The 14422-nt window shown below is 47.7% G+C and overlaps 1 protein-coding gene across 5 annotated transcripts; it reads left to right on the top strand.

The window, feature by feature from the left end:
* Positions 1-129: 129 nt before the first annotated feature.
* On the top strand, positions 130-13616 carry LOC110536358 (regulation of nuclear pre-mRNA domain-containing protein 2). Of its 5 annotated transcripts, XR_016484622.1 has the most exons (11): positions 137-384; positions 7544-7673; positions 7887-8044; positions 8177-8229; positions 8722-8848; positions 9753-9928; positions 10034-10337; positions 10414-10692; positions 10822-11001; positions 11216-13350; positions 13539-13616. XR_016484622.1 is itself a non-coding variant. In XM_090190681.1 (10 exons), exons 1-10 carry the CDS (start codon positions 198-200, stop codon positions 13264-13266), a joined length of 3642 nt encoding a protein of 1213 aa, XP_090046807.1. In that variant the 5' UTR covers positions 130-197; the 3' UTR covers positions 13267-13616. The 5 variants fall into 5 exon arrangements, 4 of the variants coding, with proteins under 4 accessions (XP_090046807.1, XP_090046800.1, XP_090046824.1 ...); XM_090190681.1 differs by having other exon boundaries at positions 130-384; positions 10825-11001; positions 11216-13616; XM_090190674.1 differs by having other exon boundaries at positions 11216-13616.
* Positions 13617-14422: the final 806 nt, after the last annotated feature.

Below are 14422 nucleotides of genomic sequence, written 5' to 3'. Positions count from 1 at the left end.
ACCAACCTGTAACATACAACCCTTTTGGGTTGTAAATATTGGTCAAACTGTTGAAGTTGCCTGCCCCTCCAACAGTTTTCAGAATCTGACTCTAGATCTGTAGGGGGCGTGTCTGCTCTCGCCTGTCTGTCACACTTTTGCTACCTTCATGACTCATTGCGGTGTCCGTGTCTGCAGTACCAGAGAGGACTGGAAAAATGGCGGCGGGTTCTGGAGCTGTTAGCGGCCATGGTGGCCGCGGCGCTTTGGAGGCCACCCTGGACCGCAGATTCCAAGGAGTATCCAACACTATGGAGTCTATACAGGGACTGTCGACCTGGTGCATTGAAAATAAAAAGTATCACAGCCTTATCGTTCGGTACTGGATGAAGTGGCTCAAGAAATGTGAGTAGCTAACGTTAGCTTGTCATTCGTTAGCTAGCTTTCCCTGCTACTATACACACGTTAGCTAATCAATTATGTTCCTAATGTGTTACCGACAAATGTTGACGCCATAAAGTTCATGCATAGCTAAAATAAGATGGGTAATACAACTTGTGCTTTGTACTTATAGTTAGCTGCCTTGCAAGCTAATGTAACTAACTAGTTATAGTAAGGTAGTTAGTGCCTACCAGCAGCTGCAGTTCAGCATATCGTTATGTATATTAACGTTAGTTAGCGACGTGTGATACATTTATTTTGCTCGAACCTGACCTGTCTCCACATATGGTTCGACATTGCACCTGTTTTGTGCGCATCGCACGCGCTATGTTTTTGCAGATGAGATAGGAGCCAGGTAATTAGCTAGCTAGCCAAACTATCAAATGTGTTTGAATTTGAGTTAAAATGGGGGTAGTGTTGACAGCACAGGTGATACATGTTGCTGGGTAAGCAAGTGGGCTGAAAAAACGGTCTTTATGAAGAAATCTGGGTTAGGCCTAGGGTCGATTGTATGGTTGTTTTAACGGGGTGGCAAAGAGGGGGCCAACACCAGTCGTGTGGCCATGGGAAATTAGCACATTTTATAAGAAAAAGCGTTAAATTGTCTTAAAATACGACGCATTGTATTGCATAACTGTTTCAGACCCGTCGGCAAACGGGTGGCTAGCTGGTTTAGTTTAATACAAAATATCGACAAAGGCATTCAAAAGAGGGACAAAGTACTTTTTTTTGGGGGGGGGCATATTTTTCTCACGATTCGTCAACTCGCACACAGTTGCTGTCCTGCACATCGGATCACTGCACTTTCCTGCATAGGTCTATTTATTTAGTAAATGTGAAAGCACATCATCCCCGACAGACACAAGCAAAATCTCTTTACATGAATGTTGTAGCATCCTACACCTAAACATTAGCGATCTGGTATGCTGTATGTGAAGAAAAGGAGACGATTTCTCAGTGATAATCTGTAGGCTACTAACAACACACAGCCTACTATGCGCCCTATCCCCCTGGCCAGGGTAAACTAAGCTGTAACGTTATGTATTTATGGCCCATTTGTTTGCATTAGGAGAAAATGTGATCAAGTTGGATTTATATTCAAACTTGGGCTGGCTAGGCTACCTAGACCTTTTCAATCCAAAGTGATTCGCTGGAAATAATTAGTCAACACAATAGCGATTACATAAGAGTTGTTTTTTATTACCATCTACAGTTGCATAGGTCTACATGATACAAACCTGCATAACGCAACCTCAGCCCGGAGTTCTATTGTCCATTCATAGTGGTCTCCGTCTGTTTTAAAACATTCATATGAACAAGTTCAAGGTTGCTGCAGTCTGACAGGGTTTTCATCCTCCCCAGGGCCAGGAGTTTTCTGATCTGATTAGAAAAACTGGTCCCAGTATAGTCCATATAAAACCTTTTTTACAACTGATTAATCACTGTCATAAGGTCTGGTGTTTTACCTGGTTAGGTTATCAGATCAGGAAGAACTCCAGGCCCAGTGGAAAATATGTGCCCTACCACTCTGAGACTTGTTGCCACCTCTGCTGTTTCAACTGTTAATTTGTATCTGCCCAATGTATTAAAATAAATACATTTGAAGTGATCCATATTGATCTGTATTCAAGTTAGATACTACCACCATGTCCAGTGGTAACTCCCCCATCCAAGACATTTTTAAAAGTTTAAGATGTATGTTTCTATACAATTTAAAAGCTCTAAAATGCTATTTGGGGAATGGCAAAAATTACTCCAGCCATTATCACTTTGGCTGCTGTAGCTTCATTCACCTCAGTCAATAAGGGACATGCATAACATTCTAGAACAAACACATGCCATATTCTACAGCTACACTGGCTATACACTGGGAAGCTAGTTTAGTTTGCTGTCAAGTCAAACAGCAGTTACCTAGCAATTTTCAACCTCTGCACTGCTTTCATCAACTCAACTGAGAGAGAAGTCATGCATGCTGGGCTCTCCGTTGTCCCAAAAAAGCCAGCCAGCCAATCAAACAGCCTTCCCGCCAGAACAAACCCACGGTCCTTTCTCTCCAATCTGAGCCAGATTGACAGCGCTCTGACCCAATGAGAATGGCAGGACACTAAGGGTGGCCAATCATATTTCAGGGGTGGCACCTCGCAATGCCCCTGGGTAGGCCTAGCTAAGATCTTAACTCCATTTGTCTCCATCTGGGGTTAAATTCTTAGCTAGCTAGAGTAGGCCTAGACCTAAACTTTGACTGTCATTCATTGTGTTTTTGAGGGGTTATTTTATGAATTGCGTGGTGTGATATGTCATGGAAATAGATATGCCAGTGTTTTGTTGTTTATGGAAACGGATGTTGTCCACTTTCCTTGCCTCCAGCTATAAAGGTTTAACTGGTTTTCAAATATTTCATTTCCCTGAGCAGTTTTTGTTAATTAAAAATGATTTGCACTGCAGTAGACTAAACATTTGCAAGGTTGCATGTGTTCCCATCTCTCTCTCTGTCCCTGTCATTGGCTCAACCACATGTATATCTGTTGTCTATGGTGCTGTGCTTTATGTATGATGTCCTCAAACATTCAAACTATATTTTGAACTCAGTCAACCAAAGATAAAGTTGGTGAGTTGTAGGCTTCGTTGTCCAGGTGAAACTTTCAATTCAAATGTTTTAATTTTTACAAAATGTTGGATGGCCGTGTTAACGGTTCCGTTCCTAGGGTTGTGTTGTAATGCAGTGTTGTAATGCAATGCAAATAAATATTCCAGAGAAAATACTGTTGTAATGTGTTGCATGACCAACTGGAAATAACTAACTGTTGGTTAATCTCGGTCACGTGTTTCTGCTATGAGATTGAGAAAATGTGTTTATTGTTTACAGTAGTAGGGGCCTATGTGATGTTCTTTTTCTGAACACATACCTTTTTTCCACTTGCAAAATGAATCCTACTGTACCTGAGCTGGTGCAGGTAGTGGTACATATTTTACCACTACAACTTGAGTTCATCGCGGTTTGGTTTGGAAGGCTTAAAGCGTGCTAATTAGGTACTCAAAATATCTGGTCCTGGCTGGCTTGTACTAGGTCAGGGAGTTCTGTGTTGGGTCAGGAGGAACCACTGGTGCCCCTGATGGTGGCACTGAAAAGCTTTTATGTGGGTCACGGAACAGAAAAGGTTTCGGAACCAATTTCTGCAAACTGGGATGTCCCTCTTAGAGGTACGCTAAGCCTAATGCTGTAATGCCAGTTGACATGCATCATTTGCCCATGATTGCTATCTGATGGTTCACGTGGCATCGCAGTCTGCCTGGCCAAATTGCTAGGTACCTCACAATACCATATTATCGCCATACTTTGGTGCTGATACTATGTGTGTTGTGATTTTGATACTAAGATTTTATTGCGATTTGAAGTTCCAAAGATATTGCTCACCATATGTCTGCTGCAGAGGCACTAGAGGACCAGGAGAACGTTTTGATCAGTCATGGAAATAAATTGGTTTCCTATTTAAAATGATTGAGAACAAGCTATGGAAAAATAGTTTTGTTGCAGGTGCAGCCAACTAGCCCAAAATAGTATTGCCACATTGTCAAAACGGTTTAGTCAGCCACCAATTGTGCAAGTTCTCCCACTTAAAAAGATGAGAGAGGCCTGTAATTTTCATCATAGGTACACTTCAACTATGACAGACAAAATGAGAAAAAAAATCCAGAAAATCACATTGTAGGATTTTAATGAATTTATTTGCAAATTATGGTGGAAAAAAACTTTTGTTATTGACCAAATACTTATCTCAATACTTTGTTATATACACTTTGTTGGCAATGACAGAGGTCAAACGTTTTCTGTAAGTCTTCACAAGGTTTTCACACACTGTTGCTGGTATTTTGGCCCATTCCTCCATGCAGATCTCCTCTAGAGCAGTGATGTTTTGGGGCTGTTGCTGGGCAACCCAAACTTTCAACTCCCTCCAAAGATTTTCTATGGGGTTGAGATCTGGAGACTGGCTAGGCCACTCCAGGACCTTGAAATGCTTCTTACGAAGCCACTCCTTCGTTGCCCGGGCGGTGTGTTTGAGATCATTGTCATGCTGAAAGACCCAGCCACGTTTCATCTTCAATGCCCTTGCTGATGGTAGGTGTTGTTACTTTGGTCCCAGCTCTCTGCAGGTCATTCACTAGGTCCCCCGTGTGGTTCTGGGATTTTTGCTCACCGTTCTTGTGATCATTTTGACCCCACGGGGTGAGATCTTGCGTGGAGCCCCAGATCAAGGGAGATTATCAGTGGTCTTGTATGTCTTTCATTTCCTAATAATTGCTCCCACAGTTGATTTCTTCAAACCAAGCTGCTTACCTATTGCATATTCAGTCTTCCCAGCCTGGTGCAGGTCTACAATTTAGTTTCTGGTGTCCTTTGACAGCTCTTTGGTCTTGGCCATAGTGGAGTTTGGAGTGTGACTATTTGAGGTTGTGGACAGGTGTCTTTTATACTGATAACAAGTTCAAACAGGTGCCATTAATACAGGTAACGAGTGGAGGACAGAGGAGCCTCTTAAAGAAGTTACAGGTCTGTGAGAGCCAGAAATACTTATTTTCCACCATAATTTGCAAATAAATTCATAAAATCCTACAATGTGATTTTCAGGATTTTTTTCTTCTCATTTTGTCTGTCATAGTTGAAGTGTACCCATGATGAAAATTACAGGCCTCTCATCTTTTTAAGTAAGAGAACTTGCACAATTGGTGGCTGACTAAATACTTTTTTGCCCCACTCTATATATTCCTCCCCCCATCACTATGGCTTTGGAGGTTGAAACTTTAAACCCCCAGACGTGGCCCTGAGTGTGTCTGTGTTCGTTGGTCTGTGTCCACCTAAACTACGGTGTCCGCTGTAGTAGAACAGTGATGCTCAGTCACACACTCCTGTGTGTGCAACAGGTGTTCCATCCAAGGCTCCACATTTACACCCAATCACATGTCCAAGTCCATAATCATTCTGCAATATTCTCAACTGAAGATTTGGAAGGATCTTTACAATATAGCTTAGTCCAGGGAAGGAAGCTGGGACCCTGTTGCCATTGAAAGAGATTGTTTATTTGATATTTTGAACTGTTTCCCCTCCCCCACCACTCAGACTTAGTTAGGCCTAGACTTAGTTAGGCCTAGACTTAGTTAGGCCTAGACTTAGTTAGGCATAGACTTAGTTAGGCCTAGACTTAGTTAGGCCTAGACTTAGTTAGGCCTAGACTTCAGCAAGTTCTATTTTTTGACTCCAGGATCTTTTCGAAGAAGAGTCGTTTCATGTAATGAACTTAGGATATGAATTAGAACTCATTGTTACATTCATTGGATATCTTGGGGCTCGATTCAATCCACAGTGCTAGGCAAGTCAGTTAATATGTTCTTATTTACAATGACTGCCTACCCCAACCAAACCCAGACCACGCTGGGCCAATTGTGTGCTGCCCTATGGGACTCCCAATCACGGCCGGATGTGATACAGCCTGGATTCGAACCAGGGACTGTAGTGACGCCTCTTGCACTGAGATGCAGTGCCTTAAACTGCTGCGCCCCTCGGGAGCCCATGCTGTTTGGTTTGCGTACTGTAGACAGCATAGAGCTGGTTGTTTACTGTTCTGTGCTCAGTCTTCATCTCTTCTTCCCCTGGTTGAATACTTTCCAACTCGTCCTCCCTGAATGCATCTGCCCATGGGGAGTCAGGGGGGACGTTTCTCTCTCCTTTGACTTGACAACCTTTCCCCACTTAGACTCAACTGAGATGTATGAAAGGCTTCTGTATTGTTATTTTATGTTAAAGTGGTAATGCATCTGTTTATTTTGTTACCATTTACTAAGATATACCCTACTTAGTTGGTTTACACGAGTCATCACAGCTGTCCTGCACAAGATGCTGAGGCTGTAGGGCGTAGGCTAATATCACTTTCAGTTTATCAACTGGTTTCAATGACCCAAATAGATATTGTGGGACTCGTACATACCGTTTCTAGTCTTGTCTGCATCAGAACCTGATCTGTGTTTGATTTGTCTGTTTTCCCTACTCCATCAGCTGTCACTTTGAAATACCTTAACTCTGGGTTTGCAGGCTTTTGAATGTATGGCGTTCTCCAGCTTTGAGTCATTTAAATTTTTTTAATTACATGAATGTCATGAACGTTGTCTTGTGTCGGAGTGTGACAACGCTGTCTGCTGAAAACAATGTGTCATGAATGAATCGGTGGCGGTGCTGAACATTATTATTGACATTGTGACTACCGTGTTGCATGCTGCATCTTTGAACATGTTCAACTGGATCTTCATATATTCAGGGAGGGAGACGTTAGAGCCTTTATATTGCTGTTCAAGCTGTGTTTTTCCCCCAACAACCAGGCTTCATTTATGTTGGACTCCATTTACCTGCATGACAAGCCTATTTGGTTTCCATGTCTTAGCCTTGCCTGTAACACAGGGCTTCAGTTGGAGAAGTTGTCAGTTGAAGAAAGTGTTCGCTGCATGTTTTGTCTGTGCGTTAATTATGCATTAGATAGAAAAGTGAATATCAGCTTGTCATGACATCTGTCTGTCACTTCGTAAAAGCACGGCATTGTTTATCATTTCAGTGAAGTTTCCCATCAACACTGGTTGGTTTTGCTATATTTCCAGAATTGATTAGCAAATACATGCATGAGCTAATAGGACTTCCACAGGGCAGTCTAGGTTTAGGCTGGTCATCCACAGGGCAGTCTACGTTTAGGCTGGTCATCCACTGGGCGGTCTAGGTTTAGGCTGGTCATCCACTGGGCGGTCTAGGTTTAGGCTGGCCGGTCTAGGTTTAGGCTGGCCAGTCTAGGTTTAGGCTGGTCATCCGCTGGCCGGTCTAGGTTTAGGTTTAGGATTGTCATCCACTGGGCGAGGGTGGTCTAGGTTTAGGCAGGTCTTGCACTGGGCGAGGGTGGTCTAGGTTTTGGCTGGTCATCCACTGGGGGGTGTAGGATTAGGCAGGTCATCCACAGGACTAGGGTGGTCTACGCTTAGGCTGGTCAAGGTTTTTGATGACATCAGGCTTCTGAGGATCCACTAACCCTGTTCCTCCTCCACCTATTCTTCTTCTTCCCTGTCTTCCTCTCCTCCTTCTCTCCATCAGCAGACACCAACCACCGCCTGAATCTGTTCTATCTAGCCAATGATGTAATACAGAACTGCAAGAGAAAGAACGCCATCGTCTACCGCTCAGCCTTCGCTGAGGTGCTCCCCAACGCTGCACTAATGGTCAAGTGAGTGAGCTGCTCTGGATTATATCAATATTGTGAGGCACATCCTAACTTCCATTTGAGGCATGTTTTAATTGTCAATGGGGAGACTAAGTAAACATCTGATTTAGGTGGAAGTTAGGATGAGCCCTTGTATGATGACATTGACCACCAATCTCTTGCTGACTGAATCTGTGCCCTTCTAACCTCTTGCCCTTTGACCTGTTGTCTTGCCAGAGACCCGAAGGTGCGTAAGTCAGTGGAGCGAATCTTCACTATCTGGGAGGAGAGAAACGTCTATCCTGAGGAACTCATCACTCAGCTCAAAGCCAACCTGGCCAAGAAGGAGAGGGAGAGGGAGAAAGAGAAGGCTAAAGAGATGCCTCCTCCGCCAGGTCAGTCTCCTATGCTCCTATTTCTTTCTCTCCTCACCATCTTTTCCTATTGCCGTCTCTCTCTATTTCTGTAACCTCTGGGTCTGTATGAGTCAACAGGTCAGTGTGTTGTGTTGTGGTTTTGTCCTGTAGCCCCAGTCAACCCCAAAGCTGCCCTGAAGTCCAAGATTGTGGCTGATTTCATAGTAAGTGTATTTATTTCTGTCCTCTGCTTAATTGCTTTGACCCTTTTTAAAGGGGTAATCTGCAGTTGCTACATCCATTTGTGGTTTTGATAAATTAATGATTTGTACCCATTGATTCTTGAAGAATATAACTTTTATAAATGCCTCATGAGCTTAGTTCAACTGTCACACCCCATCAGAACCCCAAATATAAGCTTGTTTTACTCCAATATTTGTAAACAACAAATGTAAACAAACACTATATAGCCTCCAAACATGGTTAAAACGATAATGTTGATATCATGGATGGCCAGTCCTTGTATCCATAGCTCTGTCTATGAATTTGAGTGGTTACTTTTCTTCAGCCCTATCCCTCAGCTTTTTACCCAAACAGTGGCGGGGATGATGCTTTATTGTTTCAACTGATGATTGGCCCTTGATGGAGTTGCACACAATAATACTATTTCCCTCCTTCCCCACGCCCTCCCTCTTTCCTTCCCCCTCGATCTCCAGCCCCAGTCGTTCATCGAGCAGCTGGCGGGTTTCAAACGGGTGGTGGAGGAAGAGGAGCTGAGGGAGACCCAGCTGACAGCTCTCAGAGTGGACGTCTGCAGCACGGAGGCCCTCAAGAGACTGAAAGGTCAGTGGTCAAAACAGGGTTAAGGCCAGGGTTCCTGCCTAGGGCTGTTAAGGTGACCGTATTACCGCCACACCGGCAGTCAAGAGTCGTCATGACTGCAGTCAAATTCCACGTGACCGTTGAATCACAGTAACTAGGCGTCTCCAAAACTGCGCTCTGATGTCCCCTATAGTCAGTAGTAGCCTACCAAACGTGCTAATGGCCTGGTACTCAGCGCTCTATTGACCCTCAAATCACTCTGACATCAATGCAATGGAAAATCAAATGGAACACTCCATGAGAGCCCTGGCGTTAAGAGTTTGATGGGAATAGGATCACCTGTTGTGTAGCGAGAGTCAGCTCATAGCTGGTTGATGCATAGAATAAAGTACATGTTCCTATAAGCCCATGTTGCACAACATTTCTATAGGCTACGCTTTTCAATTGCATGAGAAAACAGAGTTTTGATGGCCTCTAATAAAAAGAGGAGAATCCCATCAGCTTTCTATAGTCTAGGCCTCCTATATTTATTTCTCAACTTTGCTAATATTAAGGGCTTTGCTTTGCAATCAGAGTAGCCCCCCTGAGTGGTGCGGCGGTCTAAGACACTGATCGGTGATAGAGGCGTCACTACAGATCCGGGTTCGATCCCGGGTTGTGTCACAGCTGGTCGCGACCGGGAGACCCATGAGGCGGTGCACAATTGGCCCAGCGTTGTCTGGGTTAGGGGAGGGTTTGGCTGACTGGGATATCCTTGTTCCATCGCGCTCTAGCGACTCCTTGTGGCGGCCGGGCACATGCACGCTTACTTCGGTCGCCTGCTTTGCGGTGTTATCTCCGACATATTGGTGCGACTGGCTTCTGTGTACTCTTGTTTAAATGACTTATTTTACTCTTGTCCTCCGTCCATCTCTACCCTCTACAGACAAGGCCGGAGGGAACAAGTTTGCCAAGGACTTTGAAGAGGGCAGTCAGAAGCTGCAGGAGTTTGTCAGTTTCCTGGAGAACCAGATGCCTGTAGGGCCCCCTCTGCTGGAGGCTCTGGGAAACGCAGACGTCTTCTATGAGATGCAATACAAGGAAGTCAAGATCGTGGCCAGCGTGAGTATCAACCAATCATTCAGGCAATCAATCTGATCGTCATCTATCAAATAAATAATCTAATCAATATCTAATACATCTAATTCTATGGTTCTAATTTTCAAGGCCTACAAAACCTTTGCCAACCGCGTGGTCAACCTCAAACGTAAACTGGATGCCCTCAAGTCCTCCCTTCCCGGTCCCGAGGACTCTCCCATCCCCTCCCCCTCTGAGGACGCTCCCTCACCCACCGGCTCTGACTCCCCTTTCCTGGGGCTGGGAGGAGGCCGAGGTGGTAGGCTGGGCTTTGATCCGGACCTGGATGGGAGTGCCATGGACGAGAGGGACATGGGGGTTGTGAGAGAGGGGGACAACAGAGATGTGGAGGACATGGATCTGTCTGAGGAGGACATGGAGACAGCCAACACAGGTGAGATGGCAGTACGAAATTCTCAATGAGACTAAACCTTGTCAAAATAAACACGTTAACCCCTTGTTTCCATCAGCTGAGAAGCAGTCGTCATCAGCCACCGTTTCCAAGGTGACCAGCTCCAAGACCGCAGCGAAACCCGCCCCTGTCACACTCATTCGAACCTCCACCGAATCCCCACTCAAAAAGGCAGCCTTGTCTACCCCCACACCGGTGACCCTCAGCGCCCCTATGAGCGCGGGTGTGAGTGGTCCTAGCGGTCCGACCGCTCCTCTGGGAATGAACCTGGCGAATGTGGACCTGGGCAAGATCAGCTCCATACTGAGCAGTATCACATCAGCCATGAAGAACACAGGTGTGTGTGTGTGGATTTAAGTTAATATATGGATTCTGTGACATGCTGGTACAGAAATGTTATAACATGTTTGCATAATAAGATTGTTCTCTCTGTCTCTCTCTTTCTCTCTGTGTGTCTCTCTCTCAGCAGCCAGCCCTGTGTCTCGCCCCTCCCCTGGAACTCCCACCACCCCCTCTGGCCAATCATCTTCCTCCAAAACCCCAGTTGGCCCCACCCCTCCTAGCCCAGCCCTGGCCAGCATCCTGTCCAGAGTGAACGTCACCCCTGAAGGCATCCTCAACGCCCTGTCAAAGACCCAAACACAGAGTGAGACACACATAAGATAGTAAACCAGACAGGCAGATTTATAGACAGACTTTGAGATGAGAAATGCAAGGCTTCTGTTGAAATTGTTTTGGGGGGCACTTTTTATGTTGAGTAACTTGTGTATCTGCTGGTGTAATTATCTCCACCCACCCCCCTTTCTCTCTCTCTCTCCCCATATCTTTGTTTCTCTCCATCTTCTCTTCTCTCTCCTCAGGTCTGTCCTCTCTGCTGAGGTCTGGTAGCTCCTCCTCCTCTGCCCCCTCCTCCCATGCCTCCCCAGACTCCTCAGCAGCCAAGGGCCCCCCCACACCCACCACTCCTAGCAACACCAAACCCCTCCTGACCAACAGTCTCAAACGAGACACACCTGAGAGGAGCAGAGGAGCCAGGGATTGGGAGAAAAACCGAGAGGCCTCCCCTCCTCCTCCTCCCTCTCTCCCTAGCCGCTCTGTCTCTCCTCCCAGCCTAGAGTCTAAGATCAACCGTTTCCTCCAGGGGAACCCAGGGTTCAGTCTGGGTCTGGGGGATGGGAGCCCTCTGCTGGGGGGAGACGGGGTAGACGGGACCCCCGTCAGGGATGAGAGCGGGGGCACCCCCACCCAGGACGAAATCATGGACACACCAGGGGGTGTCTCCTCCGACCCCCTTGGCCTCAACAGTGACTCCAAGAGCTTAGGCTCATCCATAGGTCATGATCTTTCACCCACGGCCTACCGCAGTGACCCTTGGGACGCCGTCATCACCCCAACAGGAAGCAGCAGCGACGTGGACTTCCTCTCTTCCTCTTCTCGTTTCCAAGGCTACGGAGCGGGGAAGAAGGCCACCAAGCTGAAGGAGGAAGATTCGAAGAGGAAGATTAGCTCTTCATCACTGGGAAGCAGCAAGGTGAAGAAGGATGGACAGAACAGTCACGGGAAGAGTCACGGGAACAACAGATCAGTCGAAGGAGAGAGGAGAGCGTCCATAGGTTCTCGCAAGACCAGCAGCGGGTCAGAGGAGGGAGGAATGAGTGGAACGAGGGATGAAAAGGGAAAGAGGAGAGGAGAGGATGGTGGGGGCTCATCTGACGGGGAGGGGGGGCAGTACCACCGTATTGAGACGCTGGTGTCGCCTTGCACAGAGGGAGCACCTTTCCAATCACTGGGGGGCTTCTCAAACCGCCAGCCAACCGGAGAGCGCATCCAGACGGTGGAAAGTATCCGCGTGATTGGACAAGGGCTGCGTCGCGGGGGTGGAGAAGGGGGGAGGCCAGGCGGAGGAATGTGGTACGATGAGGAAGGGTACCTGGATACCCAGCCCCCCTCACCTTCCCCTCAGGGCGGCTCTGACGACATGACTTCACCCCCCATGCCTCCCCCGACCTCACACCACCACCTTCCTCCTCATCCTCATTCTAATCACCCTCCCCACCCTCATCCGCACGGCCCCCCACCCCAGTTTCAGATGCCCCCCTACCATGGGGAGAACCCCCAGGGTCCCCTCCCCTCACACCTCCACCATCACCCCCCTCCTCCCTTCTTCAACTCCCCTCCTCCACCCATCCCACGCCCTCCACCCCCTCCCATGCCCCAGCTCCCTCCACCCCCGCGCAACTTCCTCCCCCCCTCGGCAGTCATGGTAGGCGGGGTTCTAGTCCCCATTGACCGCCAACTGCCCCTCCCTCCCCAGGTCCGCCCAGACGGAGGAGACCGAGGGGGGATGGGAGGGGGACCCAGGGGGGGTAAAGGTGGTCCCACTCCCCTCATGTCCTCTCTGTTAGGGGAGCCCCCTAAGATGCCTCGTCCCGGCACAGTTAAAGAGCATTTCACTCCCCGCCACGCACCCCCTCTCCACCGCCCCGGCACCCCCGGTGCCCCACCTCCCTTATTGGGCCGTGTCAAGGATGGCATCAACCTCCCTCCTCCACCCCCCTCCTCCTCCACCCCTCCCTCTCCCTCAGGCGACCCACTGCTTCCTCGCCCCCAAGCTCCTCCGCTCCAGCACCCTCCCGCTAGCCCGCCTGCCCAGCCCCGACACCCCAACCCCAACCATCCCCACCGTCCCTCGCCGTCCCTCCTGCGCCTACCCTCCCCTAATCCCTGCCCCCCCATCAACTCCACCCCCCAGAGACCTCTACTCCACCCTCGCGGCCCCCCTGTCCACCCGCACCTAAACCGAGAGCCACCCATGTTCCGCGGGGGCAAGCGTCCTGGCCCTCCATTCGGCGGGGACCGAGGAGGTCCCTTCTACCCCCCCAAGAGACCTTTCTTACCCCCACGATATTGAAATGTTAACCATGACAAGCTGAATGAAAAGCGACCCACACACCTAGCTACCCAACACGGGGAGAAGATGTGTAGAACCCTTATGGTATGAGCCCAGTCTGTCCTCACTATGTTAATCCTAGTGGAGTCATTTGTTTTACTACATTTAGCTGATCGCACCTTGACACAAACTAGCACGTCACCTCACCACAATACAGTACCAGCTTAGCAATTATGCACAGTGTTATGGATGAAATAGGTAACCAAACCAAATCTGCCTCCTCCGATCCCCAGGAGCAACAATGTTCTCAGCTTCCCCTCACTAAAGCAGTGAGGGAGTAATGGAGGTGTGAACTAGAAGGAAGACGACAAGCACAGATCAAATAGAAACAGAAACAGGTGGTTATTCTATTTCACTAAAATTCTACTTACCTCCAGTATTGTGTGAATAAGCTGATATAAACACTTTCAGAGAGAAAGAGAGCGAGGGATAGATGGGATGGGATGGATGGATGGATGTGAGGGGCTGGAGAGATGGAATGGGCTGGAGGGATGGAATGGGCTGGAGGGATGGAATGGGATGGAGAGATGGGATGGGCTGGAGAGATGGGATGGGCTGGAGAGATGGAATGGGCTGGAGGGATGGAATGGGCTGGAGGGATGGGATGGGCTGGAGAGATGGGATGGGCTGGAGAGATGGGATGGGCTGGAGGGATGGGATGGGCTGGAGGGAGGTTGGGATAGATGGGAGGGGGTTTGATTGAGGAACAAAGTTGCTCCCTGAGAGTGTGTCCTAAATACAACAATTTTTCTCAATAGGATTTGGTTATCCAGATGAGTGCAGACTTTATGATCAGTGCTGTTGTGGAGTTTCTCCACCATAACCCCAACGTGCTCCCAGTGCATCCTATTCTAAATAATAACCTTGTTTCTCTCCTAGAGGTTTTCATGCTTAAGTCTCTCTTCCCTCTGTATATTTCTCAGCTTTTACATGTATAGACTGAATGAGTTGGCTGTGTTGCGACTATTAAACCTCGGTTGTTTGTGTAAAGAGCCATCACTATTCGCTAACTTGCTATTCGCTAACTTGTGATTGACGCCATTTTGAAGAAGCCTTAGCTGTAGTTACACACCGAGGCAGCGATGTTTGTGCTTCTCATTGCTCTAACAAAACACCA

This window comes from Oncorhynchus mykiss, chromosome 2 (assembly GCF_057628025.1).
Source record: "Oncorhynchus mykiss isolate SJ-2025 chromosome 2, ASM5762802v1, whole genome shotgun sequence".
Taxonomy (NCBI): Eukaryota; Metazoa; Chordata; class Actinopteri; order Salmoniformes; family Salmonidae; genus Oncorhynchus; species Oncorhynchus mykiss.
Note: the sequence above shows the minus strand (reverse complement) of the source record. Positions and strands in the feature narration are given on the sequence as shown.